General features: G+C 41.6%; 3 protein-coding genes across 3 annotated transcripts; 2 read left to right on the top strand and 1 right to left on the bottom strand.

The window, feature by feature from the left end:
• Positions 1-5024: 5024 nt before the first annotated feature.
• On the bottom strand, positions 5025-13501 carry hrob (homologous recombination factor with OB-fold). The gene is made up of 10 exons (XM_074656237.1): positions 13255-13501; positions 13028-13078; positions 11193-12167; positions 10845-10928; positions 10115-10249; positions 8776-8884; positions 7402-7487; positions 7169-7291; positions 6840-7044; positions 5025-5558 (listed from the first exon to the last, which is right to left on the bottom strand). Exons 1-10 carry the CDS (start codon positions 13264-13266, stop codon positions 5503-5505), a joined length of 1836 nt encoding a protein of 611 aa, XP_074512338.1. The 5' UTR covers positions 13267-13501; the 3' UTR covers positions 5025-5502.
• A 518-nt stretch (positions 13502-14019) lies between these two features.
• On the top strand, positions 14020-17575 carry asb16 (ankyrin repeat and SOCS box containing 16). The gene is made up of 7 exons (XM_074656238.1): positions 14020-14243; positions 14408-14752; positions 14825-15092; positions 15461-15869; positions 16841-16924; positions 17035-17145; positions 17232-17575. The coding sequence occupies exons 2-7, from the start codon at positions 14413-14415 to the stop codon at positions 17415-17417; spliced, it is 1398 nt and encodes a 465-aa protein (XP_074512339.1). The 5' UTR covers positions 14020-14243; positions 14408-14412; the 3' UTR covers positions 17418-17575.
• Positions 17576-19001: 1426 nt separating this feature from the next.
• Positions 19002-24272, top strand: tmub2 (transmembrane and ubiquitin-like domain containing 2). Its single transcript, XM_074656295.1, has 3 exons — positions 19002-19141; positions 21336-21958; positions 23045-24272. The coding sequence occupies exons 2-3, from the start codon at positions 21351-21353 to the stop codon at positions 23439-23441; spliced, it is 1005 nt and encodes a 334-aa protein (XP_074512396.1). The 5' UTR covers positions 19002-19141; positions 21336-21350; the 3' UTR covers positions 23442-24272.
• The last annotated feature ends 77 nt before the right edge of the window (positions 24273-24349 follow it).

The following is a 24349-nucleotide window of genomic DNA, read 5'->3' on the forward strand; positions in this document are numbered from 1 at the left end:
GAACTAACAATACAGAAATTTGTATTGCTTATGAAGAATCTGTATTCTAATACACAGGCTTTAATGTCTCGGGGTATCTGCTCATCACTTCACGCTTTTCAGACTAAGTTCAGCAATTTGCAACACCACAGAAACGCATTAAAAGTGAAGAATGACTGAAGAGTATTTTATTTTCATTCGTCTTTCACTCACTCTCACTCTCTCTCTCACACGCACGCACACACAGTCAGTCGATCAGTCTTTCTCCCAAATGAAATTTGCTGTGGTCGCAGACAGCTGCAGGGTTTGCTGGTTTCTTAACAACTTAATTAAGGAAATCTCTCCTTTTTTTCCACCGAGGTAATGAGCGTAGTTTTACAGGGATTAAACAGTCTCCAGGGTTGAAAATAAAGCTTTATGCTTTAGCAATCTTATCTGCCTTTATCCATCCAGCCAATTTTCCATCCACAGGATTATTATAGGCGGAAGCCTCATTAGCCTTACCATATTCTTCTCTTTTTAATTTGCGAGGTATTAATGCTAAAACGCTTAGTGCAACACTCTGAAATATGAGTCTGAGCTTATTCCTTCTGTCGCAGAGTAAAGGCATACATTTGCCTTCTTGACTTGGATTAACAATGACAGCAGATAATCAGTCATACAGTTAAGAGGTGTCAAAGCAAATGTATGCATGCAGATAGCAAATTAAAGGAAAACCAAGAGTGTCTCAGTAAGCCCACCACGGACGACCAGAGCCACAATCTACGCATCGATTCTCCAAGTCTGTTGAACTCTTGCATAATATATTCCGTCAATTGGTGTTTTCTTGTCCAACATGCCGCTTGAAAATCTCCCGTAGATGTTAAGTTGAGTTGAGATCTAGTGACTGTGAAGGCCAAAGCAAGTTATTCACATAATATTAATACTCAAACAGTTTCAATGACACCCTCCTGCCCTGCGTTGGCTTTGTTTCTCAATTCATTTATTCTGTTTTTTTCCATTAATGTGTCACCCATCGTTATATAAGTAGATCTAGTACACTGTAGCCTATGTTAATATATGCACTGTATATTATATGTACAGAATAGAATACATTAAGGAAACGACTGTGCAATGCTAAATAGAAAACTTGTTCAATTTAAATCCTTGAGATTTCAGTCCATGTTGATTTTCTATTTGATTGAAAAAAATGAAATTGTGCTCAGGGTTTAGCAGTTTGGAGTCTTTTTGTTGATACATGGACATAGAAAAATTATATTTCTATGTACCCGAGCTTCAAATTTTCAAAATTAGTTAGCATAGTTCTTTTTTGTGTGTATAAAATGGAGAAATACTGCACTTTTCTGGGAATAATAATAATAATTTGGATTTATATAGCGCCTTTCAAGAAACCCAGGGACGACACAGACACCCATTTCATAATAATAATAATACTGCAAAAATATAAATATTGCATCAGTGCGCCATAGGCTCAATCAACATTGTGTTACCTCATTTGGCTATAGATAGTTACATAACAGACATTTATTTAAATGACAATCTTAGAGATTGCCACTTTAACAATAATTTTTTACTATTTCTTTATCATGTTTCTGCTAATTTTAGGGTTCAAACTTAATTCTTGACCTTGGAAACAGCAGTTGACAAACTGGTCTCACTTTAAGGTCCATTTAGTAGCTGTTCTGGTGCTTTCGATCATATCACATGTTCTTTATCAGAAGATTGAGTTTGCCCAGCTGTCATGGAATTGACATGGAGTTCTTCTGAGCACTTTAACTTTGAATTTCTCGTCCACTTTGGCTTGAAAAATTTAATATGAAAGTTCATTCTTGACCTTTGAAACATACTTTTTTATGAACATGAATTCAATATGATCAAAACTTCCAGAGTAGTTAGTAATTGGACCTTTAAGTTAGTTTTGTCAACCGTTGAACCTCAACATTCAAGCCAACACGAGATGTCATTTAAGTGCTCAGAAAAAAATGGAAATTTGAACATATAAAATTCAATGACAAGTGAGCAAACTCCGTCTGCCGATGAAGATCATGTGATATGATCGAAAGCTCTAGATAGCTATGAAATTTATCTTGAGGTGAGATTGTTTTTTCAACCAATGTTTCTCCTAGTTTATGAATGGCTAAACTTTCACTTTTGGATCCATTTCACTGATTTCTTTATCCAACGCCTACAGTATATTTGACAGAAATGAATAAGGTTATATTACACTACACCTGATATTGGTCCAGTTATTAGTGTAAATAATGTTCCTTGTTTATTAGTCAGTTTTTATGAATGGGCTGTGTTGCTTTTCTTTCCTAGCTTCTATTGTAACAAACTAAAAGCATGTCTGAGTCTTTTACCATGAAGCTAGATTGCCATTTTTCTCCCATTGTGAGTGATCAACCACGATACTAGCAGCTGAATTTGTTAAAGAAGACGAGTGCTGGATATTTCAGGCCTCTTTATCCAAATCTCAGAGAGTTAACAGTACTTTACATCAGAGATGAGAACGTTCTCTTTCCTCCTGGGACTCTAAACCCGAGTAAACCACAGATAAGAATCGTTTTTTTAAATCTTAAATTTTTTTTAGGGGTCAGTAGGCACTTCCTGTTCTATGCATGACGAGACTGAAAGAGTAATTACACTTTCAGACTATCTTAATGGATTATGAAAAATAATAAGCCCTTACAAGAGAGATAATTAGGATGTGTAAGTAGAGATGACAAGACTTGGCCCGGTTGATTGTTACCTCTGGCGAGAGGCGATTGAAGTTGAAGGGCAAATTATTCCAGACGTGTGAGCGGTAGCTGCAGACTTGCTGGAATCGACCCCCCTCCCCTTTTGTGAAGGTCTTAATTGGTTGATGTGCAGATAAAGGAAGGAGCAGCGTCTGCACACACACATTAAGATAGACAGTTTCACAGAGCCTTGTTCTGGTCAAATTAAGTTTCCCTCCAATTAAGAGTTTTATCATCAGGTTTCTTAACTGGGTGTTGGATGTCTCATGAACTTGACTAATGATGTCCACTAGGACCTGAACTGCCAACGAGGGTGTTAAATGCTACCCCCTGCTGGCATCAGCACTGATGTAACATATACAATAATGCACTGCAGTGGTTCCCAAACTACTTTTTGCACTTCTGGTTAGATGATAAACTGCATTTTGTTGTCTCGGTACACTCTGTGCAATGACAATGAAGTTGAATGTAATCTGTCAAATCTAATAGCCTGAGTGAGAGCAATTTATTAAAGAGTGATTTTTGTGTCTCCGATTGTTTAATTTGAAGGATTTGAAGAGGCCTGAGAGGAGACGGTATCAGCATTTCTCATGGAAAAAAAGATTAAATTAAAGTCAATTAAGAAAAAAAAAAAAAAATGTTCCCTTATCTCTTTAATTATCTAGCGCAGTGGTGCTTAATATTGTTGTGCAATGTTTTAGACAATAGAGAAGCAGAAAAACATATTTCTGCAACAAAAGGAATTTTAGAATTTTATCCAATCTTAAAAGTTTGTGAATTTGTGGATACTTTGACCTCTCGGCCTCTAAAGAAGAAGCTTTGTTTTAAGGGGTCACAAGCCTGAAAGGTCAGGAACCTCTGGGGGGTCCTCGGCCCTAACATTTATCTGTCCCCCTTTTGGGAACCACTGATCTACACTGTGCACAGCGCAGTCTTTAAATATTTAGACAGTGACACATTTCTTGTTGTTTTGTCTCTGTGTACCTAAGTACACTGGATTTCAAGAGGAATCGGTGGATGTGAGGTTGCAGTGCTGACTTTCAGTTAACATCTGGGGGAGTTAACGTCAATACTGGTTTAACAAGTTCAGCTCTGCTCACCACATAAGGATGTAAACATCCACAAGTCAAGGTTGATCCACCCATATGACCAAAAAACAAACCTACAGTATGTGCAGATAGTTTCTCCAATACTATGCAGGTTTGTGCTGCTTCACACATTAAAATAAATTTCATTTTAGAAATTCAACAGCATCATCTCTTTCTAGAAACGGTGTCCTGGATAATCCACTGAACACAATGTACACTGTTCATTTATCTGCAGGATAAAGTAGCTTCACTGAAAAGTGTTCAGAGTGAGAGGTGTGGATTATCTACAGGAACCAGGACACCGTTTTTGGAAAGACATGTTGCTGCAGAATTGTTTCAATGTCATTTCCCATTTTCCTTTGAGCATCACAAACGAAGTTAACGGATGCAAAACCTGGACAAGTAAAACCAGATCTGTCTGGAAGGCTAGATACCACTGAGGGTAAGTGAGAAATCTGGGTTAACAGTTGAACAAATGAACAACAAATCTATAGCTAGTTATCTTCTATAAAGCTTCCCGATTTGTTGAAGCAGTGGGACGATGACAAGGCTACGATTCCAACACTGTCCTCCCCATATGGATATAAAAAAAACGCACTTTAATCACAAAGCCATTGTAGTTGTCTATAATTCAAGCTCAAATGTGCAGTGAGTACAGAGCCAAAACAATTGAAAATGTGTCACCGTCCAAATACTTAGACTGTACTGTAACCTGTATTTATTTCAGCCAAATAACAGAGCAAAAAGCATTTAGGAGGACTGAAAATGCACCCTATTTCATCATCCCTCTCTTTTGAACACAAACCAGGCAATTTAAGCAGATGCATTATACGCCAAATGACAAAGAGGCAGAGAGGATTAACCTGGATCTCTTACAGTGAGGCAGGGTAGTGGAGGATGCTGTTGGGAAAGCCTCCATAAGAGCCTGTTAGTCACAGTACGACTCCACCCTGATGCTCTGGCTCTCTCTGCAGACGGGGGCTGGGTAAACACTTCGTTGGTCCAGCAAACCCACATGAGACTATCTGCCTGCAATCCCTGCCCCGAAAGAAACCTCCGACACACCTCTTAATGCATGGCAGACAAGCTGGGTCACAGTGTATCTCACTCTACGCTTCGAGGCTCAGAGATAGAGACACGACTGAAAATGGAGGGCAAGGGCGAAAACGAACAAAGAAGCCTCCCCTCGCTTTCATTTTGCCTGATTAGCAAATCAATGCTGTGTGTAGATTAGTTGTTTATTTCAAGGTCACTGAAGTAGAGTGCAACAATGGCTAACAATGAAAGGGAGGAGGCTGCATCCCTAACACACAAACAATCTCAGACTAATTATATTCTTTAGGAGAATTTAAGAAGCTGAAATCAAACAGAGCTGATTTTTCGGAGCTTTTTGTAATTAATTAATGAGCATGTGTTGGCTTCGAGAGACTGCCTCTTATAACACATCAGTCATCAGTGATGCATAGAAATGACACAGTAACAACTAATTAAGTCAAGACGATTCTCTGTGCTATTTATGAACTGGATATCGAACACAGTCGAGGAAAGGAAAACAAGTCTTTACAACATATACACATTTTCACAAGTTCTTCAGTAGTCGGATGATTATCATTTTAAAGAGAAAACAAAAGGATAACATCTTTACTGTGGTGCAGTCAGTGGAGACAGTCTGTACAGAGGGGTTGGCTGATGTAACGTCAGAGGCTGTAAGTGTCCTCAGGTAACTCTCCCAGGAGTTCATCCAGGTCATCATCTGCACAGCACACAGACAAAGACATAGATGAGAAAAAGAACATGACATTATGTGTAATTTTACATCAAATCCAATTCAACTGGTGGGAAACTGAGAAACCATTACCTGCCGGGAATTAGTGTTAAAAAGGAAAGTTTTCATGTAAATATGTAATAAACAGTTTTTAAAAGCCTGTTTTGGGGCATTTAGACAGTAGAGTACATAAAATGAGGGGAGCGGTTTGAGCCTTAACCAGTCAGCTGTTCGTTGTAAGGCTGATACTAACGATTATTTTTATTGGCGATTAAGCTGTTGATTATTTTCTCGATTAATCGAAGAGTTGTTTGGTCTATAATAGGTCAAAAAATGTTGAAAAATTATTATCAGTGTTTCCAAAAGCCCAAGATGACGTCCTCAAATGTCTCGTTTTAACCACAACTCAAAGATATTCAGTTTACTGTCATAGAGGAGTAAAGAAACCAGAAAATATTCACATTTAAGAAGCTGGAATCAGAGAATCTTTACTTTTTTTCTTAAAAACTGACTCAAAGTGATTAATCGATTATCAAACTAGTTTAATAGTTGACAGCTGTTGACCACAACTGTGTTTGTGGACCCTAGTCAGAAGAGCTGACAAACAAAAATCATGTTTTGGCAGGTAATTTTTTTTATTACATTTTCCCATGTACTCTAAAAACAAACATATATTGTGTGTTAGCAAGGTAACTCAACAAAGATTGGGATTTTGATGTAAAAATACTCAGATACTGAGTCTTTTGACATGTGTTTGGCATATAACAAGAGATAAATGAACAATTAACACAGGGTCACAGGATTAAAACTGGGAAAATGTATTTTTCATCTCACTGGGTCTTTAAGGCCCCTGGAGCCGTCTCAACCGCTGAACTTGGCTCGCCTCCACGTTTCATGTGATTAATAGATGAATAGTTATGAGTTGGCTTCTGATCAGACTAATCATGTAAAATACAAATTCAGACTCTGCTGCCTTTTATTGTGAACCATCATGTGCATCTATTTGTTTTATGTTTTACTGACTGAATAATAAAAAGAGAAAGAGCAGAAACTGAAAACATTGGTTAGCTGCAGCTTTAGTGCAGAACAATGCAATCAGCTGCCTCTTTGTTTTGCTAGTCAGACTGGGTTTTGGGTCAGCGAGTCAAATGTTAATATCACAAAGCGTTACCAGACGGTGTTGCTGCTGACGCTCGGCAACCGTCGGGATGTGACTAGAATTAATCTCCCGCTCTTATCACAAGTGTTATTACATATTAGAGGCCCCACCTGCATCCCAGCCTGAGTCCTGCGGCGCTGGCTTCCCAGGAGGCTCTTGGGGGCCTCTGTTGGAGCCGGCTCTAGAGTCTCTTGGGGCTTTAGGGTCTTCGCCTCTTTCTTGTCCCTCATCATCGTCCTCGTCAAACACCAGCTGCATCTGAGACACGGGCTCCCGGTGGACGGCGGCGGGAGGACCAGAGGGTGACATCGGCTCCTGGATAGAGAGAGAATATGCTCTGAGGGGACAGCTGACAGCTTGACGGATTATTCTGGATGACAGATTTCATATTTGTTGGACTGTGCTATTCTTGTCTTCAGCTGACGGTCGTGGTGCTCACCAGGACGAGCGGGGGGAGCTGAGTGGAGGACAGACTGACTCCATCCGGGGCGTAGATCCTCAACAGGTTGTTGGGTGTCACGTTCAGGTAATGGTTACGATGGGAGGGGGAAAACACGCCCACCTGTCCACAGAGAGAGAGAGAGACATAAATAGATTTGTAATGTTAAGCTAAAATACTAAACTGTAGTTAGCGTCATTAACGTTTAAAGAAATGGAAGCGGTCAGTCTCACTTGTTTGAGCAGGAGTACAGCTCCGACCTTCAGCTCCTCCACGCGGTCCTCGAGGAGACGCCGATGAACTGTTCCCTGAATCTCCCCTTCAGTCAGAAATATATTATGAAGAGAAATGAACAGAGTCATTTAAAAACAAGGAATGCTTGCAGGTCCAAGATGTCCTTATGCACTCTCCACTTACTGGACAGCTCTCATAAAATAGGTTAATGGGTGAGAAACATAAAATATCATTAAAATAAACTCTGTTTTCCCGTAATAATTTATTGGCAGTAACATCAGGTGTACAGATTAAGTGTTTGGTTTGTCCGTTCTGGGCTACTGTAGAAAAATAGCGGAGCAACATGGTGGACTCTGCGAAGAGGGTCATGTCTAGAAGGGAACCAGTAAATTGGGGAAACTCTAGCCAGATGGTAAAGTTAGACATTGACCTTGAATGGTTAAGGTTAGGATAGGTCGTCGGGCAGCGAGTCTCGCAAGAGTTTTTGTAACTTTTTGCAGATCTCAGATCATAAGATTTCGCAATTTGCGGATTACCTTCTAGACACAACCCATGAAGAGGATTCTCTCCCTATGTAGATATGAAGGGCTCATTTTAAGATAACGAAAACAATGATTCTTAGTTTCAGGAGGTTATACACTAACGAAAATATAGTTATGAATATTACATTCCATTTTTGCCAATACATCCCCTGAAATGTTACACTGTACCTTTAAGAAGCAGGGAGCAGAAAATGTTGTACTATTTATGCTTGATAAATGATTCATTTGGTGATTAATTTTCCGGCCGATCGATTCGTCGGCTAGTCTTGTCAACACTAGTACATAGAGAGGTTGAGATAACTCCCCGCTGGAGACGAACCTTTCAGTAGGTGGGAGGCACATTACTGACAAAACGCTCCCTTGTGGTGTCACGAAGCACTTTAAACCCACCCACTGCTGATGCCAATCTACTACAATTGAATCACTAATAAGCACTTAAGTCCTGTGTTGAGTACAACATCCACTCCTGAGTGTTAATAATCAGCACACCTCGTGGGGCTGCTCTCTGGGGGCCATGGCAACCGGCTCAGCTTAAGAGGAGGATAAAGGGTGAAGGAAAAAGAGGCAAGAAAGAGGCTTCCTGCTGTAGGAGCAGAACTGATGAGTGTGTACTGTTTATACGTGTGTGTGTGTGTGTGTGTGTGTGTGTTTAATCAAGCATGTCACTGCGTCTGTTTTCGCCCCATGTGGAGCTCAATCAGCCAACCAACTCTCTCTCTCTCTCTTTTATTCACCATCACTTAAACACACTATTTCAGTTACTTCTCGTGCACAAGTTTGTGTAATCATTCTGTGTGTGTGTGTGTGTGTGTGTGTGTGTGTGTGGACTACCTGTTGGGTCTTTAAACACAGCCTTGGCATCGGCGTGTGTGTGGATGATGCTCTTCAGGAGCACGGCCATGTTGGGCACTTTGTTCTTCGCCAGCTGTTTCAGTGCAGCCTGCATCGACGAGGGAAAACAAAACAACACGTCAGCTGGTGAATCAAATAACACAGTATGGCATAATTAACTTTTTTTTTTTTAATGGAACTCAGGTGAGATGCATCGATTTCCACCCATATTACTGTAGCGTGTAAAACACTTTTAGGGCTGTAATGGTTGATTGATCGATTAACTGAGTGTCAGAAAATTAATTGGCAACCAGTTTGAAAATCAATTAATCTTTTCAGTCATTTTTCAAGAAAAAATGTCAAACAATTGGAGCTTTTCTTTGACATATACGATAGTAAACTGAATACTTTGAGATGTTGGTCATAAAACACAAACTTCTTCGTGATTGTCTGATATTATAGATTGCTCTTGGCTCTGCTGACAGTAGACTTGTCCATGGTTGTGATTGGTCAGATGCTGCAAACACCGCCCCGTTCATGTGAATGTGCTCATAGGGACTTACCGAGTTGATAACCATCGTCGTAGGACCGTTTAGCGTGATTGCGTTTGTTAGGGTTAGTTAAACCAGATAACGAGAAGATACCCTGGGTGTGTTGAACTCGCTTCGTAACACAGGCCTCTGTTCTCACCATCAGCACAACATCCCCAGGTTTGTCAATAAATAAACAGCAGTGAGCGTTATTTACTGCTGGGATCATCCTCTCTTTCCGCTGCATTAGATGGAACATGTTACTGTTCAGTCTTCAACAGAAGAGGGGAGGGCTGTGTGTTAATTTGTTTATTCATGCAAACAGGGATTTCGGGAAGCCGAGGTTCATGTAAACAGCTTAACCTGAATGAGCTCAGCCCGCGTCCTGCCAGTGACTCGTGTAAATGGAGCCTTGTGTCAACAGCCACGCCAGAAACAACATGTGTAAGTGCTCGCAACGCCAGCGAGTTATTCTACAGAGGTCGGCACGCGGGGAGAGCGGAGTAACAGCAGAGTCTCCATTAGAGTGATTGATGAGTGATCGCACTGTTTATAATTACAAAACAGCTCTGCTACAGCTCCTCCATTTGTCCTGATTATGCCAATAGACCTCCAGCAGCGACGCGCGGTCTGTTATGATGGAGGATAAATCATAAAACAACGGCTTGACCTAAATAAACATGCACTTATCACGAAAGACTTGAACTGGACTGAAATGAAAATGGATGTAGTTTTATTTTAGTACGTCTTCTTCATTGTGGCTTATGTTTGTAAGTGAACAAGAAAAGATGAGTATTGGTAATAATCACCTTCCGGATCACCATGACTACGCTGTAGGAGTGCAGGAAGCACGAGGGGTTCCTCTCATCCAACCCCATCTCTGCCTTCATCGCTGCCCAGGCACCGCCGCTGAACTCGTCTTCTTCGGTCTGAGAGCTGGAGCCCTTTAAAACGAGTCAAACACATTCTGTAACTATTTTGATAATAATAATTCATCCATCCAGTATCTGTAACTGCTTATCCTGTTCAGGTTCGTGGGGGGGCTGGAGTCGATCCCAGCTGACACTGGGCGAAGGCGGGGCACACCCTGGACAGGTCACCAGACTATCACAGGGCTGACACATAGAGACAGACAACCATTCAAGCTCACATTCACACCTACGGGAAATTTAGAGTCAACAGTTTCCCTAACCTGCATGTCTTTGGACTGTGGGAGGAAACCAGAGAACCCGGAAAATAATCGATTCATAATTTTTTAGAGGAAAAATGGCAATAATTCAGTGGTTCCAGCTTCTTTCAGTGTGGATATTTGCAGGTTTTATTTGGTCTTCCATGATATTAAACTGAGCATTTGGGTTTTGGACTGTTGATCCGACAAAATAAGACACTTGAATATGTCAACTCGAGTTCAGGGAAAGACATTTTATAGACCAATAATGTATCAATTGTTTGAGGAAATCATAAGAAGATAAAAATCCATATCAAATTAAAACAAGCCTTCATGTTTTTTGTGCATATCTCTGTCTGTGCTTTTATTACCTGGCTTGGCGACCGGGCCACAGCACCGTGAGCAGGAGTCTGAGGGACAGAAACCACGATGTCGTCCAGGTTCTGACCCTGCATCTGAGAGAGAAGAATTCAATTATGACACGGCACCGTGGTGGAAAAACAAACACATAAGCGATACATTTCCTTGACAGTCATTTCATTAGAGCTGAGGTGACAAATCCACAGAGCTGCAGTGTAATTTCTGACCATGAGGGTGAGATTACATGTGACTTCACTGCCCCGGTGCTTCAAAAGAAGTCAACACACTGCAACCAGGCAGATACAAACAGGAACTTCAGATGGCAGAGGGGGGGTGCACCGGCGCTGGATGAGACTAACCTGCTGTGGCAGGAATCCAGCGGGGCCGGGGAAGCGTCGGGTCCTGGGCCGGTGAAGCTCAGAGCGAGGCCTTTTCTGAGGAAGCTTATTAGAGGCTGATACCAGCTGGACCAGGTGGTTGGTGAGGACCGTTGTGTGAAGTGGATGAGGGCTCAGAGTGGAGGGGGAGGAAGAGGGCGCTGGGGAGACTGTCTCAAAGAGGCCGCGGGGGCCCTGAGGGGAGGGTCCGGGAGTTGCCCACGGTCTCTGAGGCCTGTTTAGTGTCCTGGAAATGGGGCTAGGGGCAGGAGAAGACGTAGTAAGACCAGGGAAAACACCAGGACTCTGTGGAGGGGCTGACAGGAAAGAAGGGCGAGGATTTGGAGATCGCAGAAGAGGAGCGGAGGAGGTCCGAGGAGGCACGTTAAGACCAAACGAGCCAGAAGCCTGGCGCGGAGTGCTGAAGTCTCTCAGGGTCCGATTAGGTTGTGTCTGAATCCCCCCACAGGTCGGGGGTCGCAGCGCTTTGGCTGAAGATGCAGGATCGACCGCGGGAGCAGGTGGGGTTGGAGCAGGAGGCTGCCCCATCTGGCGGTCACACTCCTCCAGGTCTGCCAGATCAACATCCCAGTCATCAAAATCATCCTGAGCCACGCAGGGCTTCTCTGGACTCTGTTTCGATGCCAAATTAGGCTGAGAGGTATTTAGTGTGGGAGGACGGGGCTGAGCGAAGGAGGAGGAGGAGGAGGAAGTGGAAGTGCAGGGCTGCCTCAAACCCAGAGCAACAGTTTGTCCAGCAGCAGTGTGCGTGCTGCTGCTTGATGCTGTGCCATTACACAGGGCAGCTGATCTCTCTCCAGCTCGCTTCTGAAGGCAGTTTTTCTCCGGCTCTCTGTGAGAAACAGAGGAAGCCCGCAGTGTGCAGGATGACACGACAGCTGCCACATTGGCTGGTCCAGACGCTGAGTGGACAGCCCAGTCTGTCCCGAGCAGTTCCTGGGAAACACACACACACATATATATTACATACGACGTTATAATGTGCCCTTAAGGAGAACAAATCGTCTTTTATCCCTTCTGCTGTTAAAGCACTGAACACAGACCATACCCATTTTAAATGACTGTTATTTAGAGAGACTTTAAGATATGTTGTTTCTTATTTTTTGGCTTTTATTGCCATAATCCTATGTATTTATATGGTTCTTATTGTTACGTGTCCCTCCAACTGCCCCATGCCTTTAATGTTTCCTTTGACTTAACTAATTACTGGTTGTCTGTTGTATGTATGTATGGATGTATGGACTGAAAATACTGAAAAATAAATCTGTGTAATATTAATACACTGAATGTAAATACATTTATCTGTGCAATATATCCTTGATGCAATATATACCTTAAGTGCAACTTTGTTTACATTTTATTTATTACATCTACCCTACCTATTTTACAAATGCATTACCTGTTTACATTACATCTTTTTTTATACATTATACTTCTAGTGTAACACTTCTGTTTATATTTATTTATTACATCTACTTTACCCGTTTTATTTACTTGATAACTGTGTGTGTTTTACCTGTTAAATGTTTTATCTGCCTCGTTTAGTCTTGTCATGTATTTGTTTTTAAAGCACTGACCAGAAGTGGCAAACTGTGAATCTCGTTGTATTTAATACAATGACAATAAAGCTTTCTATTCTATTGTAGGAATGCTGCAAATGAATTGCCCCCTTGGGGATGAATAAGGTTGTCTGAACTGAACATAAACAGTGTGAGAGAGGTGATCATGATGTTACAGATTGTGCAGCAGCCCAAATTGACAGTTAAATGAAATCAGGTGTGTCTGCTGGGAATCACCTCATCATCAAAGTCATCACCAATACTGAACAGGCCACTTAGTTTACAGGTCTGAAACAGAGAGAACAACAAATGTCTTCACAGCATGTACAGCTATAAACTATTTAAACACGTGGAGATGATAATAACAAACAAAAGAAAGTGTCATAAACTAGTGTTGTTAGCATTTATTAGCTTAGTTAGCTCTGACTGTTGTTAGTTTGTTGCTGTTAGTTTGGTTCACTCACCATCGCAGTCATGAGATATCAAGATGAAAGAAGCCGTATCGACTCCAAAAACTTACTGAAACCTTTAGAGCCATTCATTAACTGCGTATAAACATCATGTGTTCTGTTCTCATACCTTTAATTTAACCATAAAACGCTGCTAGCAGAGAGCTACAGGGGAACTCTAGGTGGGCTGATCTGCTGCTAGGTAATACGCGCCGCCACGTTCAAACACGACGTAATGACGTAGGATGTGTTGTTACAAAGAGTATTGAAACAGAGCGAGAGGATTCACATCCCTACTCTTCGTTTTTGTATAATTTTAGCTAAACTGCACCGATTTTACTGCATTTTTCCTTTATTTTTTATGTTGAATTAAATCTATTTTTACTCATAGGAGAGGCTAGATATTACGAATATATGCTAAAACTCAGATGTTTTATCAAGTTTGGGTTTTCCACACTTACAATATCAAAAACGCTAATGAAAAAGTTGCAAACCAAACATCGTAATAGTCTACAACACATTTTGAAAGTTGTGATCTTCAATAGACACTTTCGACAGAATAACATTGCTAAGCAACAGCTTGGATCCATGTTTACTTCCTGTCAGCTGATGCCATTCACTGCAACAGGAAATAAACTGGGGACACATTTGGAATGTTTACAAACTGTGTGAAATGGTGACAAGTGGTGACACAACCTCTCTATCTTGACATTTGTTGGTTCTTTGGTTGAGGTGACTGTTTTTAAATACCAAATCAATACTGCTACCTGGTGGCCATCTGGGGTAAAACAAGTATCAGCTTGCATTCTGATCTATTAATAACTACTGCTGAAGTTGTGTTTGAGCAACAAGCATGTGACTGTGTCCATAAAGGAAGGACATTTTAACACAAACGTTAACACTAACGTTTGACATAAGAGGGAAGCGAGACTGATTTAAATAATGAAAGTTTTTACTTGACCTCTGCTTGGACTCTCTGTGAATCACACCAGTTCCAGTGAAGGGTGAGTAGAAGCTGTGGGCTGACATTTTCTCTGAGCAGTAAAAGCCCAGTGCTTCAGAGGCTGTTGCTTTAGAGAGTTTAATATGTGGACTTACAGGAAAATCTACTTTCTAACTCGCCTTATTTGCACAGCTTGTTAACTGTCTGGTGTGCTCACTTTAAAAGGTGCCATGTCAAAGGACACATTTCCGTTCACGTCTACCTCACTGCGCTCTCTGAGACTGGAGCAGGAGCTTCAGGAGTGGGAGGATGCTCGGCGAGCGTTGGCTCACAGGAGAGCCATGACCAGGGCCCCACTGCCCCGGGCCCCCAGACCTCCTCCCAGGCAGCAGCAGCGGCTCCAGGAGGTCCGGGCCCCTCCAACACAGATCCGTTGCAGAGACACGGCCGTCCACAACACCTTCATGTGCGGGGACATGAGAGGAGTGTATGCGGTGCTGAAGGACCCCGCGATGGTCAACGCCCTGATGGAGACGGTGCAGGAGGAGATGATGTGGGCTCCAGAGATGGGTACGAGCTCAACATCTTTCTCATAATCTCACTTGACACGCACACTTGACAGCCTCTCTGTGTCTCTGTCAGGCATGTGGACGCTGAGCTCCAAGGTGAAGCAGAGTTCAGCATTACGCCTGGCCGCCGGCAGAGGACACTCAGGATGTGTGGAGGAGCTGCTGTTTCGTGGGGCCGAGGTGAACGCCGACCCCGGAGGACACACGGCCCTCCATGATGCCTGTATGGGGGGTCACGCTGTCTGTGTCCAGCTGCTGCTTTCTCATGGAGCAGATCCTGACCTGCTGGCTGCAGACGGCAGCTCTCCTCTTCACCTCTGCACCTCTGCCCAGTCATTCCAGTGAGTGGTGGAGGAGCAACTAACCATTTGTACTATATATTAATATCAATAATCTCTATTAGGCCCAGTTTCAGCACTGGGTTAACTGAAGTTTTATGTTAATCTTCTCTTACTGTGCAAAAATGTTCATCTTTAAACGTAATTTCCTCCTACCGTAGTAATAAAAGTCTAATTTAAAAACCTAATTTTCTCATAATAAGACAAATGGCTCACCGAGAATGTAAGAAAATTAAATTTTTCTTTGAGACTTTGAGAATTTTCCTGAACCAAAAGATCTTGCATCTTCTTTCTTTCAAGAAAACTTTAACTAATGTTAGAGAGGAAGTATAAATTGCGATGTAGATGCAGATGTGAGCCTTTCGTTCCAGGTGTGCTGAGTTGCTGATAGACGGAGGAGCAGAGGTCAGCATCAGGATGAGGGAGTCGAGGCTCACACCTCTGCACGTGGCCGCACGGCGAGGCCTGGAGGAGCACGTGGAGCTCTTCCTCAGCCACGAAGCGGACGTGTTAGCCACGAATCAAGAGGGGGAGACGCCTCTGAACGCTGCCTGCTCCGCCGCCGAGAGGCCCTCTGAGGCCGGCCGCTATCTACGTGTGATTCAAAAGCTGCTGGGTGCCGGAGCTGACCCCAGAACTGCAGGCAGGAAGCAGCACACCCCTCTGCACAACGCCTGTGCAAACTGCAGCCACCAGATTGTGAACCTCCTCCTGCAGCACGGAGCCAAGGCAGATGTTGCCAACTGTGCCGGATACACACCACTTGACTGTCTGCTGCAGGTAGCTCATGAGGGCCGGGTGGACGTCAGGGTTCGGTAGAGTTCTGTGAAACAGCAAAGATGTGAAGTTTAGAATCTGATTGATCAGTCGATTATTATATGGGCGTTATCAGTGGTTATAAGCCTCATAGATGTGGGTCAGAAGGGGCCTGCTACATCTACTAGTAGGTTTTATCATCACCGAAAGAAGGAATAAGGTGCCGTTTACATGTAGCATCTAAAACTGCGTTGAAAACGCCAGCCGGGTCGCTTTCATCCTTTTATCCGAGGTGCTTCGGAGGTTGCACTACTACTGTTACTAAGCAACCAAAACTGGCGTGCTGCGATGACGATGATGAAGTTATGGTAATTTCGCAGTAAAAGCCTCACTGACTAAACTAAACTCAGTCAGAACAAAGATAAATTTGATTTCCAGCACCGTCAATCCCTCACATTAACTTTACGGCTCGATTTCTTTGTGTCAGTTCTTGGACGGAGAGGGTGAAGCCAGTAACTTCTCCTCCATATATTTACCGTAGATTGATATTTACAGAAGAAAGAAAAGATATCTACCAACTGTCATTGGTTGTTCCTCGTCACATGACATGACATGCGGTGCGCGCTGCAGCGTTCCAAAAGTTGAATTACTTTATTTTATATTGATAACAATGGATTTGAGCGCGCAAAAACGTGGCATGTGAACGGCCCCTTAAAGAAGACAACAGCGACATCTAGTGGTTTTGTTGCCTAAAACTAAAGAAGCTGTTTTGTGTTCAAAATGTAACATTTCATTCAGTTTTACAACGTTGCTTTCAAGTTTCATTTTCACAATGTAGTAGGTGTAGCAGGTCCCTACTGACCCACATCTATGAGACTTACAACGAATGATAACGCACACTTGAGCTGATAACAGTCAAATCGGGTGGATTGATCAAGTAGAGATATTATTTTTTATGTAAACTGAGATTAACACTCTTCTGTTTGTTCGTTAAGGTGGTTGAAGATTACCTGGGCCAGCAACCGGAAGCAATAGCACGGTCGCTTCTGAACCACGGAGCTCAGCCTGTTTCACCAAAGGTTAACAACAACCAAATCTATCCTCTTTTAATGTAGTTTGACTCAACAGTGTTTTGAAGAAGTTGTATACTATGAATAGCCTATTTTTTTCGCTCTCTCTCTCTCTCCAGACGTTGAAGCAGTGCGTCCTCTCTCCGGCCACTCTGGAGGTGATGCTGAACTCGTACACCTCCATCCCTCCCTGTGAGTGGATGGACTCTCTGTCTACTGAGATAGACGAGGTGAGCCTTGTTTTAAATCACCTCTTCTCTCCTTGTTTACCATCCACCGCTCTATAGTGTTTATCTTCTGTCCCTTCCTGCCTCAGGAGCACCGACCTTTCTTTGACTTGGTGCGTCAGAGGAGCGGCCAGCCTCGTTCTCTGCAGCATCTCTGTCGATGTGCTCTGCGCCTGCTCCTCAGAGGCCGGTGTTTCCCAGCAGTCAGTGACCTGGACATTCCCAGCACTGTGAGGGATTACCTGCTGCTGAGTAACGACGGGACGCTCCACTGACTTTATGTTGTATATATACACATTTTTAACTCTTTGGAAACAAGATTTATTTTAGATTACAGCTACTTTTTTTTAAACTAACACTTGTTTTTGTCAACTTGAAATACTTTCAGATGGAGTTTCTGTAAGAAAATACAAATAAATACAACTTTACCTCCTGTTGGATTATTATTTACTTTAAACAGATTTATATTGTATTGGTTGGTTGGTTGGTATTATTGTTTTAACACTAATTTCAGCAACAGGGTGCTAGCATAAAAAATTCTGACATTACTGTTGCATGAAAGTGCAATCAAAAATAGGCTTCTTTGAATTACACAATATACAAAAAATGGAATACCATATGAGAAATATTCAGTAATACTCAAAACAGTGGTAGTAATATTAGTGTTGTAATATGCTTTTGTTATTTTTGCATTTTCCATAAAACTGACCAGAATATAAATTGATATATATGCTACTTTGTACTTCTACTTCACTCCAATTTAAAGGGAAATATTGTACTTTTTGCTGCACTGCAGCAACGGTTACTTGTTACGTACCAGATTAATATTTTAATTATATATTTATTTATTATATTTATTATATTCTGTATAGTTCAGGGGTCTGCAACCTGCGGCTCCGGAGCCACATGAGGCTCTTTAGCTCCTCTCCAGTGGCTCCCTGTGGATACAAATGGAAATGAATAACTGTTTATTTGTTTACATTTTCATTTTTATTTATCATAGTTGTAGGTCTATGGTACGACGGAGTATTAGGGCCACATTGAGGAAAAAAAATAAATCTGAGATTTTGAGAATAAAGTCATAATATACCGAGAATAAAGTCATAGGTTTACGAGAAAAAAGTCGTAGTATTATGAGAATAAAGGCATAATAATATAAAGTAGTAATTTTACGTGTTATTTTTTTTTTTTCTCGTAAAGTTATGACTTTATTCTAGTAATATGACTTTTTTCTTGTAATATTATGACTTTATTCTCGTAATATTACGACTTTTTTTCTCGTAAAGTTATGACTTTACTCTCGTAATATTACAACTTTTTTTCTCGTAAAGTTATGACTTTATTCTAGTAATATTATGACTTTTTTCTTGTAATATTATGACTTTATTCTCGTAATATTAAGACTTTTTTTCTCGTAAAGTTATGACTTTATTCTCGTAATATTAAGACTTTTTTTCTCGTAAAGTTATGACTTTATTCTCGTAGTATTACGATATTTTTTCTCGTATAGATATGACTTTATTTTTGTAAAGTTATGACTTATTCTCGTAATATTACGACTTTTTTCTCGCAATATTATGATTTTATTCTGTAAATCTCAGATGTTTTTTCCATCAATGTGGCCCTAATACTCCGTAGTGCATTTGCACTTTGGCCCTCACTGCATTATACTTATATACTATATACTTAGACTATAAACTGTGTTACCTTCAGCATAATGCTCAAATGTTTTGAGGCTCCAGACAGATTTTTTTGTTTTGTTTTTTTTCCCTAAAATGTGTCTTTAGACAGTAAAGGTTGCTGACCTCTGGTGTAGATAGATGTGTGAGCAGGAGGAGCAACAGGCGTGTCCCGTCTCCAAAACAAGCGCTCCCGTGCCGCCGGCCGCTGACGTCACTCCGCCTCTCTGTGTTTATGATGTGGTTTTTAAGGAGCAGCTGCTAACTAGCTAGCATTGAGCCTCGTCTTCAAACATGCTCTGATTTATACACCCGGGCAGGTAAGATCATTAAATACCAACACAACAACAGACCCACAGACGTTCACACGACCTCTGTGTTCACTTTGAGAACTATTACAACTAAACGGAGTCGTAAAACAGCCGAAGGTCGTTTTTGTTTTTTAAGCTAGCAAGGAAAGGCTAGCTAGCTAACGAGCTAACTTAGCTCGCTAACTATAGCAGCATTACCTGCAGCTCAACAAGTCAGCCTCACAGGAGATCAGGTTACATAACAGCACATGTTTTAAATGTCTAAATGTGGAGTTTAATGAGTGACGTGGCAGAGGACATCAGTGTTGACACGTCTTTGAACAGCTGGGTGTTGTTTGGACATACTGTAGCTTCACAGCTACAACAAACAGCTGTTGACCAGAGACCTGAGAGCTGCTGCTCTGGATCTATATGTTGACTATCTTTCATCCTATATATGACTTGTACACATGGTAACACCTCGTTACAGGGTTATTCATCTGCCAGCCTGTAATCAAAGCATGTATATGTAGCTACTGAGCTATAACATACTGTCTTTATAGTGTTATTGTATAGAAACCAGAGTAAGTAGCAGGGGCTCAATACAATTTGATGTATTTTTACTTAAAGCAAGAGTTATAATTGAATGTTTTTAGGTTGTGATATTGTTACTCCAACTTAAACAAAAGATGTGAATACTTCTTCAGCCTCCGTTTAGAATATAAAGATAAATCACAGACTTAATATATCTTGGATATAATGTGTGTTGTGTGCAGATAGAAAACATATTTCTATTGTACTGAATAGGCAGCATTGGAAGAAGTATTCAAATTCTTTACTCTAGTAAAAAGTACTAATACCACACTGTGAAAATACTCTGTTACAAAACATGTATAGGTAGCTACTGAGCTATAAAATACTGTCTTTATAGTGTTATTATATAGAAACCAGAGTAATGGGTGTCTTGTAAAAGTAGCTTTGACCGGATGGGCAGGGGCTCAATACAACTTTATCATTGCTGCCAGGTCAGAGCTTTTTTAAAGATTAGGATGGTTTCATTTTCATTTCGACACCAAAAACAGAAACTAAAGTTTTCTACTGTCATCATATAGGCCATGGGTGACATCATCTCTCTTCTGGCATTATGTATATGTAATCTTATATCATGACATTATGTGGAGGTGAAACATTAGTCGATTAATGAACTCCCAGACAATGAATCCCTACCATTTTGATAATTGATTAATAAATAGCAGTAATTTCCTAGTGTTGGTTGGACAAAACGGGTCATCTTGAGCCTTTTTTTTTTTTACTGTATTCTGACAATTTATAGATTATTTTAAAAGATAATTGGAAGATTATTCATTTAATGAAATAAATTATTAGTTGCAGCCCTAATATGATATCATGATGTAGTAAAATCCATTTGAGAAACTGTTGGTAGATAAAAAAATAATAAGCAAACGGAGAATGTCAGTTTTTTGGTGAATCAAGGTACTTTGTCACACTTATGATTATGTTTATTGATTAATTGCCCACAATGGCCAAATACAACTAGAGATAATAACTAAGGGCTGTCCCCTCTTTGTCGATTTGTCGACTAAATGGTTGTTTTGGTTTTAGTTGACTTAGATTTCTTTAGTTGATTAGTCTTTTTTAATGCTTTTCATGCTGAATGACTTATTTCTATGAAACTTATGAGCACATCTCTGGTAAACACCAGATGTAAAGTGGTGCTTTTGTGTGATTCTTTGTGGTATAAACTTAGTTTTACAGATCTGTTGATTGAATGTGTTAGTCAACAAAGAATTTCTGTGGTCGAAGACAGCCCTAATATTAATAAATGGTAATGCAAAATATCCGTCGGTTGACGTATTTATATCAAGTCACGATATACAACATTATATCTCACAACATTATATATCTCCCAACCTCACTGTGTTGTTAGTGTGGAAGAAAGTGCTGTTTTTTAGTGAAGTTTTAATTTAAATAACTAGACAACTATATGTCACTATTTGTGAAAATAACTCATGTTCATAGAGGTTATTATATGCAAAACCAGATTATATTCCCATACATTCAAATTGAGTTTGTTTAGATATTCACATCATGTGAGAGAATAGTACATGTTGGATTAGACTGTGTTTGATTTTGCTTAGTTGCTGCACAGATTAGTGATATGGGGCTGTATAAATAAACTTGTTGTGGTGTATCTTGTCCTCAGGTTTGGAGGACAGAGATGGCAGTGTGTGCACTGACCATGCTGGATGGGATGGAGACTGAGGTAACGGCAGCAGGCGGCGTGTTGCTCCTGGTCCTGGCCCTCGTCTTCGCTTGGCTCTCAACCCACGTGGCCGACCGGGGAGACCACATACTGGGCACCATCCTCACCGTGGGCGCTCACGCCTCTCTGATCGGACTGGGAGGCCACGACAGCTACAGCGGAGGGTCTCCCAGCGCCGACGCCCCGGAGCAGCAGGCTCCTCAGCCTTCTCAGGAGAACAAGCCGGACGACGGCGAGCCGGGGCCTGAGAGAGGAGAGGGCGAGGGGACTGGGGAGGGAGCTGAGGGGCTTAGGACTGATCACCTGCTGGACATACAGAGCAAACAACCACAGGCTGGAAGACTGCATACTTCAGATGAGGAGGAGGATGATGAGGAGGATGACGATGAGGTGGAGCTGGAGGAGGAAGATAAAAAGATTATAAAGCATATCCCAGTGTTGTCCAGCACCATCTCCACCACCACCACTACTGCCACTTCCATCTCTGTCCGTCTGAAGTATTTAAATGACACGGAGGAGGTAGCTGTTGTAGAACCACAGGATACAGTGGGAGTACTGAAAAGGTAAAACAAGCCCAAACATCCACCTTCAAGCATAGATTGTGAAAGGAATAGTTTTATATTTTGGGAAATATTCTTTGCATATTAAGACAGATACCACATTCATGTCTGTATGATAAATATGAAGCTACAGCCAGCAGTTGGTTAGCTTAGCTTAGCATAAGGACTGGAAACAGGGGAAAGCTATCTTGGCTCCTCCAATTACATGTGATGTCTAGGTGTAAAAACGGCACGTTGTGGTTTTACGAGAGGTTACGTGTGGGACTGATGCCTTTAAATGAAACACATGAGCTTGTTTTTACAACATGGGAAGTCGTGTTCACAATATGTGTGGTGTTCAAGTGGTTAAGTCGTGAGAACACCGCTGCTAAACAACGGCAATGTTAACGTTACTGTCGTCGTCTAGAAGCCACAGAGGCTAACAGTTTAGCAAGTGGGTAACATAATGCAATAAATGCAAAAACATGAGGAAAAAGATGAGGCCTTTATGAATATCAACATTTTCCTCAGACATATTATAAAATCACAAAGAAAAACAATATACGACCAAAATTACAATATATTAACCTATTATGCGCCAAAAAATGAACTTGAACCACGGCCTCCGCCATTTCTGACAACGTCAACAAACACGTCACAACTCATGAGCTTTTCAGAAACATTCCACTTCCACTTCTCGTGAACACGGTAAACACGACCCCATGAAGGCACCATATTTCTTGGCCTTGTCATCAACGTGAGGTTGCCAGGCGACCAGCAGAGACTCCAGGAAGTCCAAGAAATATTCAAGCATGTCGTTTTAGCACTTTGGTTTTTGTCAAATTGAACAAACGATACATCACGTGTTAATTGGTGAGCTTTAGAGTTGCTGGGATGAGGGAACAAAATCCGCCTACCAATTTTTGTTATCTTTGGACGGAGCCTGGCAAACTGTTCCCCCCTGCTTCCAGTCTTTATGCTAAGCTAATTTATATACAGACCCAAGAATTGTATTGTTCTTCTCATCGAACTCTGAAAGAACGCAAATAAGCCGATTTCACAAAAAAGCTGTATTATTAACAACTCTTCTTTCTCCCTCTTCCTCTCCAGTAAATACTTCTCAGGTCGGGAGCATCAAATAAAACTCATCTACCGGGGCCAGTTGCTGCAGGATCCCAAGAAGACTCTGTTTTCCCTAAACGTCACACACAACAGCGTGATCCACTGCCACATCTCCCAGGCCTTGCACGAGGATGATACCCCAGAGGAAGGGGCTCAGTCCGGGGCCGGAGCAGGAGTCGGGTCTGGGTCCTCCGGAGGGTTCAGGGCCGCCGGCGTGGCCATCAGCACCAGCAGCCTGGTGGTGCCCGTGTTCGTGGTAATACTGGCCGTGGTGTGGTACTTCCGCATCAACTACAGGCAGTTCTTCACCGCCCCTGCGACCATCTCCCTGGTGGGAGTCACTGTGTTCTTCAGCTTTCTGATATTTGGGATGCACAGCCGCTGAAAAGGCAGAGAGACGGCACACACTTACAGCTGGATGTTGTCAGGTGAAATAAAAATAACTACAGCTGTGGGCGACGTCTGGAGAGACTAATGAAAACGGGGCTCGGTGCAGATGCCACAGCTGATTGGAGCGCGTGTGTGTGTGTGTGTGGGTGGCTGGGTGAGCCTGTTTGTGCATGCACCAAGACAAAACAACAGATGAGTGATTGTACAGTATATGTGGAATAAATAATAATCTGCAGTGAGTGAAGTTCAGCCAAAACTGAACCGTACTTTAGCTCCTCTCCAAACATGACTTAGTGGTTCACACCATGTTTAAACACTCTGGCTTTATCTCGTCCGCTCTTTTATTGTTGTTGCTTTCTTGTCTGTCTTTTTTTTTTTTAGGCCACTGTTTGTTTAAAAAAAAAAAAAAAAAGTAAAATTAACTGATAGATGCAAGAGTCTAAAATCTGTTGGAACCACTCACTGTTGTGCTGTGTGTGCCAGTTTAACTACCATTATTTTGTGTTATTTGAAGGCTCTGTGTAAGCGAATATGGTTGTACTGTACAGCTGCCTCAGTGCTAGGAATGAAAAGATATTTTTGTTGCTCAACAACTGTTGCTAAGTAGACATAGGCTAATTTAAAATAATCAATAGACATGAAAATAGACACTTTTTTGAGAAGATATTGTAAATATATTGTGTATTTTCTGTAAATAAAATGATAGAATGAATCAGATGAACCTGCATCTGGCACTTACAGATTTGGAGCGGGACGTTGAACCCTCCTGATTATGCTGGACTGCTCTGGCTTCAGTGATGTCTCAAATTAAAGCATTTCAAACCAACCCCGTTTCTGTTTGTAGCCTGAAGAAGTTAGCCTCTGGGCAGCGTTTGTGTTTATTTCTATACAAAACACCAGTAT

Source organism: Sebastes fasciatus, chromosome 13 (genome assembly GCF_043250625.1).
Source record: "Sebastes fasciatus isolate fSebFas1 chromosome 13, fSebFas1.pri, whole genome shotgun sequence".
In the NCBI taxonomy this organism is placed as follows: Eukaryota; Metazoa; Chordata; class Actinopteri; order Perciformes; family Sebastidae; genus Sebastes; species Sebastes fasciatus.